The 8,330-nt window shown below is 34.9% G+C and overlaps 1 protein-coding gene across 1 annotated transcript in view; it reads right to left on the minus strand.

Annotated features, from left to right (window-relative positions):
• The window catches only part of LOC109851232 (myosin-12-like), a 14,690-nt gene extending 7,091 nt beyond the window's left edge, over positions 1-7,599 (minus strand). Inside the window, exons 1-20 of the mRNA XM_020421272.1 lie at positions 7,446-7,599; positions 7,241-7,369; positions 5,956-6,099; positions 5,733-5,878; positions 5,196-5,352; positions 5,029-5,087; positions 4,494-4,653; positions 4,260-4,409; positions 4,034-4,170; positions 3,793-3,939; positions 3,532-3,633; positions 3,403-3,460; positions 3,215-3,316; positions 3,078-3,115; positions 2,166-2,292; positions 1,919-2,089; positions 1,096-1,227; positions 883-989; positions 721-781; positions 32-209 (exon numbers count right to left, since the gene is read on the minus strand). Coding sequence (XP_020276861.1) covers positions 32-209; positions 721-781; positions 883-989; positions 1,096-1,227; positions 1,919-2,089; positions 2,166-2,292; positions 3,078-3,115; positions 3,215-3,316; positions 3,403-3,460; positions 3,532-3,633; positions 3,793-3,939; positions 4,034-4,170; positions 4,260-4,409; positions 4,494-4,653; positions 5,029-5,087; positions 5,196-5,352; positions 5,733-5,878; positions 5,956-6,099; positions 7,241-7,369; positions 7,446-7,448 — 2,308 coding nt within the window. The 5' untranslated portion in view covers positions 7,449-7,599. The remainder of the gene's footprint in view (positions 1-31; positions 210-720; positions 782-882; positions 990-1,095; positions 1,228-1,918; positions 2,090-2,165; positions 2,293-3,077; positions 3,116-3,214; positions 3,317-3,402; positions 3,461-3,531; positions 3,634-3,792; positions 3,940-4,033; positions 4,171-4,259; positions 4,410-4,493; positions 4,654-5,028; positions 5,088-5,195; positions 5,353-5,732; positions 5,879-5,955; positions 6,100-7,240; positions 7,370-7,445) is intronic.

Below are 8,330 nucleotides of genomic sequence, written 5' to 3' on the forward strand. Positions count from 1 at the left end.
GCTTGACTAGAAAGAAAAAGAAGTAAAGTACCTCTCCATAGCTTTTGGATTCCAATTGTAGCTTTCCTTAGGACAGTAAACTCTTTTCTTGTAATATATGTCCTTATCTGCCTCTGGATAAGTCTTGCAGCATTCGCTAAGACTTCTATTCTTCGAGCATCAAGTTCAGCCATTTGGCCAGCCCTGAGGAAAATCTTTGTTTTCCCTATCTGATAGAAAGAATTGCAGCAAGAGTGTTTTGTTAATAGGCAGAAATTTATTTGATTTTCTTTAGCGTTCGAAATGTTTATTCTAGTTTGATTACTTTGTGCATGTTTTGTGGATTTTGCTTTATATATGATGCATCTTTTTGTCTCTGTTTAAGTATGGTATGTTGAGATATCTGTTCATAAGTTGTATTGTTTTGGTTTGGATACTTGGTGGTATAAATTTGGTATCGAGGACTAGCTAATACATCAGATTTTTTTTCTATTAGGATTATAAAAAAATAACTTAAAAAGAAGTATAAGAAGAACAGAAAGAAGAATCCAAAAAACAAATAAACGGTAAAGGTACAGAGAAAAAGAACAAGACTTCATAATATGCAAAATATCTTGAGCAACTCCATGTTACTTATCAGAATAGCATGTCTTCCAATAGCACACATATAGTAGCTATTTCGTTAAGAATTTAGACAGAATATTTTTCATCAACTTAAAAATGTTGTTTCTTAATTTGTACCTGATATCCCTTCAATCCCATCCTACTGCAAATTGCTTCACATGCCAATTTCTCATCAGAGCTGCAAACCAAGTGCACATATTAAATGTCTAAATCAAACTAGTGAATAAGGGGGAAAATGTTATAAATGTAATATATATGATTTCCAATTAGATATTTTACCTATCTATAAGATCAGGTGTCAGCATTCCAAACCGATCAATGAATTCATCGAATGTCCGTTTAGTAGGGTATCCAGCACAACTAATTCTGATTGCCTCTAGCACACCCTACAACATCGATCAAATACAAATAGAGAATAAAAAATATACTTAATATGATCATTTTTCCATATTCGATACTAAAATTTAGTTCTTGACTTCATGTCTTACTTACCCCACATCTCAACTGATTCAAGACATTGAAGTTCTCAAAGATTGCTGGCTTCAGAACGGCATTAGGCTTCACACATCTGATGTAATGTGGCTCAGTTGTGTTCAGGGTTTCCATAAGTGCTTGAAGTTGTTGCTGTAATTAAGATCATAGTAAATTTTAGTAAATACCATCTTGAAAGAATACTTAAGAAGTGTCTAAATAAGAGTTTGGCTAGTCAATATTGCAAAAGTTTGGATTTTAAAACTACAAAACTTTATATCTCTAGATGTTGATCTACTACACACATAAACTAGTTAGAAACAAAAATGTCGAATTATTTCAACGTGTTTTAACCATGTGACATATGTTGTCAAAATCAACATTCCAGAATTTTTATAGGGCTAATTGCGGATAGACCACCTTTACTATAGCCCAATTGTAAATAGACCCCAAATAGTCCAATTGTTGCAGATAGACCCCCAAAGTGAAATGTTTTGAGTCTTTTACCCCAGAGATAAAGAGAAATTTCTGTTTTGACAACTAGACCTCTTGGGGGGTAAAGGAATCAAAGAAAGTTCTCTCGAGGGATCTATCCACAATTGTACAATTATACATGGGGTCTATCTGCAATTAACACATTCTATAAAATTGATTAATTTAGGTAGCATTGACAGGTGATTAAACACAAGTCAAACTCCATGTGAATTTCATTTTTCGGTAGTCGATGTGCAGTTTATAAATCTAAGCTTTAAATTGAATTGATAGTATTTGCATCTTGGACACAACTGTTACTAGCCTATCTCACTCTTAGGATAATAGTCTTAGGCTTAGAGCTGAGATGTACCTTAAAGCGTGTACCGATAGAGGAGAATTTTGATTGTTTAGATGATTCTTCAGGCAAAGGAGGAAATAGATTGGCAACAAAAGGGCACTTTGAAGCATCCAACAAAGCTTGATGCTCTGCCACAACATAATCTTTGTTCTTATCAAGAAATTGGTCTGCTTGATATGTAACCTGTTGAATTATAGAAGTTTTAGGATCTTGATATTTTGAAAAAACTTTAAGGACCATTAATTTAGTGCTTGCTTACATCCCCGGCATAATGGTTTATGGTGAAAGCAGTTCGAGCAAGTTTAGGCTTACTGAAACGCTTGTGTGCTTTGTATGTTTGGTACATCTTCTGTGCAAATGTTTCATGAGTGGACTTTGGAAACATACTGCAGAATATTAGTTAAGTGTCAGTATATGTTAATACCAAGTTTCAGAGAAATTAAACTGAGGAATAGAAAACTTGAGATTTTTTTACCTTATAGCCAACTTGTAAGGGATTTAGTTTTATATGGTTATTCATGAAAAAGTAGCTGAAAATAGGTAAATTTCAGAAAACCCCTTAAATATTTGTAGGATCAACAGCAAATCTCCCTATTGTTTTAAAAGTAATACTTTGGCCCCCCCCCCCCCCCCCCCACCCAAACCACCACACAAAAAAATTCGTTTTAAATTTTCTAGTCAAATAACCATTAACATTTTTAATGTAATCATCAATTATCAATATAATAATCGTATATATGTTTACATGAGAGTCCATATAGTTGTCATATCCTATAATGTTAGTTTTTTTTATCCAAGTTAAATTTGTAGAATTTAAAGACAGGGAGCTATATTGTCACTTTCAAAGCCTTACAGAATTTCTATCAATTATGCATAACTTAGAAGGCTTTTGCAAATTTACCCAATAGTAATAAAGGAATTCAAGAACCTTCATTCATGCATTAGATTTTAAATTTTCTATTGTGTCTTACAGGTATTTGATACATTTGAAAACAATATCTAGTGTGTATCGATTGAATATTGGAAAAACCAAATATCAGATACATACCAATTATTGACATAGCAATTTCAAGGAACTGCCAAAAAAAATAATCAAACTTACATAGTTTTGCATATGCACATGTAAGAAGGGACAAGAGAGTAGTCATTGGAAGAGGTTCAGGAAACATACCATGCTTCATCAAGCAATGCAATTATTCCTCCAGGTTTCTGTGTTTTGAATACAAAGCATTAATGTCATGATATATTGTTTTTAATCATGTAATCATACTTAAAAGATATTTTTTATTTACTGCATAATTTATGTACCTTTTCTATTAAATCAAGCACATCTTGGTTGTCTACAAATTCGACATAGCTCCAATCAATTTCTTCTCTAGTGTACTCTTCTTGCTCCATCTTAAATACATGCTGCAAACAAAAATGCTTTTTCGTCTTAACATATGCTCTATTTTTTTCATGATATATACAAACTGAAGAAGAAAACATATACATACTTGATTGAAGTGTTGCTGCAATTTCTCATTTGTTAGGTTAATGCATAGTTGCTCGAAACTGCCAAGAAACTCAGTAAATCAATTATGATGGTCGTATTGGTGGTATAACTCTGTATCTTCAAAGTTTACCTGTTTATCTTGAAACTCTCAAAGCCATAGATATCAAGGACTCCAATTATACTTTTTGCAGTAGGATCCTGACCAATTGAACTGTTGATCTTGTCTACTATCCTGCCACAATTGATAAATTTAGAAAACAAACATAAGAAAGGAAATTCTAACATACATATACCATTAATAAATGTTTTGTATGTGCTCTATGAGAAAAGTGAATACTTTATAGATATTATATACTTTTCATTTTTTTTTCCTCGTGTGTTGTCTACTTACCAGTCAAATAACCTTGAGTAAACTGTTTTTGCTAGAGCATCACGGTTAGATGTAGCTGAATCTGGATCAAGAGGCTTTGTGATATTACCATCAGGAGTAACAATCACACGCTTACAAAGTGAATCCTCAAGTGCCTTCTCATCACACCTAAGATAAAAATTAAGACCTTGATCGTTGAATATGAGAATACCAACAAAATCGTAGAGAAAAAAATAATCAGGCTTAAAGTATAAATTCACACATTAGAAGCTCTGCAGCAGTTTTAAGGTGGAATAAAGCCTTGTCATCCTTCAATTTCGATGAATCAATTTCCTTCCCTTTTGCAAAATTGATGTTCCCAAGGTGAAGGATCGCTGCCACAACACGAAATATAGCGTCCTGCATAAATCAAACCAAACTTCTTGAATCAACAATACCCATTTACCATTATTTATCAAAAATTTGAGTCATTTTTTCATAAGGATCACCTGCTCTTCTTGGTTTATACCGACAACATCCATGGCATTTCTAGTTTCCAGGTATTCCCTAGCATCATCGACATTTGCAACTTGATAACAATTTGTTTGGTTCAGATAATGGAATGTTTTTGGATCCCCCACTTTGAATCTTTTGACATCCTAACAAAAGATCAGGATTATATCTTAAAGTTAAATATTCCTGTTATCTATATGAAAATTTGAAGAAATAAATTAATTGCTTACCTCTGGTGGTGCAGCACAAAGCATGTAGAAGCAATGGTAGTTTCTCTCAGGATCGTTCACCTGACATACTCTGGAACGTTCTAGTAGGTATGTTCGAACCGCCGCTCCTGAGATCTTTCCATATTTGTCAAATTGTATCTCGACAAACTTACCAAATCGACTGTTTCAATAATAACCTTCTCATGTAAGTATCACTATGCATTAATCACTTTGTTACATTTGAATGTTTCATGTTTGTGAAACTCATGGTAAATTGCAGATAACCCCTCCTCATATATACTTCCGTAGCACTTATCACCTCTCACGTAAGTTATTAAGCACTATCACCTATCAATTCTTAAGGAAGTGTGAGGTTATCTGTAATTTATTCTTCACAGAATGTGAATTCAGGATGAAAGTCCTACTAAAGTAGTTGAGGGATGACAAGTACTACTGGAAGAAATTATTTACAATTTACCCTTTTAATCGTATACATTATCTTTATACATGTTCAATGAAAATCATAGTGAACTATACTGATAGTCATTGTATTTACCTAGAATTGTTGTTCTTCACTGTTTTTGCATTGCCAAATGCTTCCAGTACTGGATTAGACTGCACCAAACAATATCAAACTCATCAAGTGTTGACTCTATGATATGTGTAAAGATTATTATAATTTTGAATCACATATTCAGAAAATATATGCATTTTGTATTTCACCTCCAAGACTTGTTGCTCTACTGTTCTTCCCTCTGTCCCTGATCTCCCACCCATATAAGCAAGATATCTCATGAGCATCTTCGTTGTCTCGGTCTTCCCTGCTCCACTCTCTCCACTAACAAGTATCGATTGGCTTCCATTTTCATGTATCATAGCCCTGATCATATAGCTTGGATATCAGTTCGTCATCAATAATAACATCGATAATGAAAATAAAAATTGCGTAAATTTTACGAGCCCCACAATAAGTTTGGGCGTTTTTCACTTGGTTCCCAATAAGTTCTGTTAGAAAACATCCAAATTAACACCTTTAGCTCTGACGTGGCACTGGCAAATCATGTGCAGTCAAACAACCAAGATAACCTTAATAAGTTCATGTTTTGTCACTTAACCCCCAAATTAGAAAATCTTTTCTTTTTTTGCAAATAAACCCCCAAATCATCCCTATTGAAGATTTAGCACTCACTAATCTACCCTCAATTTTACTATATTAATATAATATTGATAAGGAAAATAAAAATATTTGGTCGTATATACCTGTAACAAGCGTCAGCTACTGCAAAAAGATGAGGGCTGAGCTCTCCAAAGGTAGCACCTTTGTACTGTTCCATCATGTGCACGTCGTAGAGATGTGGGAGTCTTTGAAAAGGGTTAACTGCAATAAGTATGTTACCGGTGTAGGTCTGTGGAGTTCGTGGTTAGTAGAATCATAGCACACAATTCTCCGTAATTTTTTTGAATTTGAAGATGGACAACTTACATATATTTCATTGAGAGAGAACCGAGAAGCGAGATTCTGAAGAACTCCAGGTTCATGGAGGTAAGCTAATTTCGTCATGTCATCAACTCCGGCAGGAGGAGCTTCAGTGTCTTTTGGATATATGCTAGAAATACTAGCCACAACCTACACAATTGAGAGAAAGACATAGATGTAGTGTGAAACCTGTAGAACGGATTTTGCACATTAGCAGGCAAAGATGATATATATGGTTCCCATGGAGACAGATCCCAACAAGTCTATAGACATAAGAAGTATACTCCATATAATAGAAACAACGCCTGTTTCTCAAATTCAACGGTAAGAAGAAGGGGGGAAAGGGCCTAGCGTATGAGCAATAGACATTAATACGTTGCTGCTAAGATTTATGGTAGAAGAGAATTGTTACCTATTAAGAGATATGCATAATTTGGGAAAATTACAACTAATAGCCTTGACTAATAATTTGTTCCCGTGCAAAGATTAATTCAGTAGAGAGGAAACTAAGAAATGTGTACTGGGGAGCATCCTGATCATCAGACTAGCATGATGTAGTCTTTAAGCAAAGCGACCAGCATATATTTTTGATCTTGATCTCTAAAAGGTTACTTTTCTTAGATATAATATGATACCAAAAACTGTAGCACTTATATCGATATCTTCTAACAGTTTATCTATAGAAACGATAATCCTGCAAGCTTGCACCAAAAAAAAACCTATGATCCAGTAATCAGTTCAAATAACACGGCTGCATGAAATCAGAACACAGCTGTTCCCAAACTTACAAGCACCAAGAGCAGGGTGTGAAGATCCTGAAAGCTTGTAAAGGTTCCCAATCTAAATTCGACTGTTTTATTGCAAAAATTCTCAAACTATAATCGTGCATCCCATCATTTAACCAACCAAACTATTGTTTTGCTCGATTACTTGAAAATTGGATAATTAAGAGATTAAAAAAAAGTAATTAAGCAGGGTGTGGAGATCCTGAAACTTTTATATTTTCTAAATCCAAAACCAACCGTTTTATTGCTAATCTCCTCAAACCTCAATTCTATGTAAACCATCTTAAAAAAACCGATATCACATTATAACTTGAGAATTTGATCATCCGTAGCAATAAAATCTTGATGAAATATGATCATACTGTTTTTCCATTTCTCAATCAAAAAAAAAAGCAACTGCTTCATCGCAAATTTCTCAAACCTCAACTCTCCACCAACCATCTTTTAACAAATACCCATATCACATAAGAAATTGTATTAAAATCTCGGTGAAAATATGATCATACTGTTTTCCCGTTGGCGGTGATGACTGTGGCATTGCCTCCTTTGATCTGTGTGACTTCCCCATCAATCCAAGCATCCTCAGGATCTTCGACCCAGACGTGGGACCCGACGATGATGTTCACCGGAGTTCCCTAATTGAATTCAGGGACAGAGTTAGAGTAGTTTGTTTGATGGAGGAGGAGTTCACCAAGTGATTAGAAAGCTCACCATGGATTGGAATATTGCGTTCTTGCTTTGATCATGCAGAGAGAGGAGAGAGAAGAGAATTCTGAAGAGAGAGAGTGTATGTGAGATAGAGAGAGAGAGAGAGAGAGAGAGAGAGAGAGAGACTTTATGAGGGGAAAGCAGAGGATGTGGAAGGAAATGAAGAAGGCGATGGTTAGCGGGGTGGTAAAACTCAAAAAGAGAAAATTAAAAAATAAAGAAGAAAAAAAGTAGGGAGAGAGTGGGACCTGGGGGGTCCCACAACAGCCTGGGAGCTGGAAAACAAATTCTATACAGAGGCACCCATATAGAAAAGCTATGTAGGGATATAATTTTCTTTTTAGGGGAATATATAGGGATATAATTAGGATTAAAATGTTTTTTAATCATGAATCTTGATGTAAATGCCAGCATCAGCCATTTGTGATGCTAGACTCATTATCATAGTGCAGTTGTTGTTAGCATGGTTTATACCAATGGGCAATTTGACTGCAATCATAGGTTGTATGTCTGCTTAGTTTTGTGGAGGAGATGGACATTCCTTATTTTTCACGTTTTGATTAACGAATATCATGAGTGTGGTAGCACTCTTAAAAGTTAATGTGGCTGACCATCACTCTATTTTGAATTTATTTTATTTGAAAGTATTGTGTTGACAAATTCGAGTTGAATATAACATATTCCGGTTATCAGGGCTGGCTGAAGGTATAGGCCACTAACGCATATGCCTAGGCCCCCCATTGTATTAGGGCCCCTAACACTGGAGTGAATCCAGATTCACTGGAGTGAATCCAGATTCACTGGAGTGAATCCAGATTCACTGGAGTGAATCCAGATTCACTGGAGTGAATCCAGATTCACTGGAGTGAATCCAGATTCACTGGAGTG

The sequence above is a fragment of the Asparagus officinalis genome, chromosome 8 (genome assembly GCF_001876935.1).
Source record: "Asparagus officinalis chromosome 8, Aspof.V1, whole genome shotgun sequence".
Taxonomy (NCBI): Eukaryota; Viridiplantae; Streptophyta; class Magnoliopsida; order Asparagales; family Asparagaceae; genus Asparagus; species Asparagus officinalis.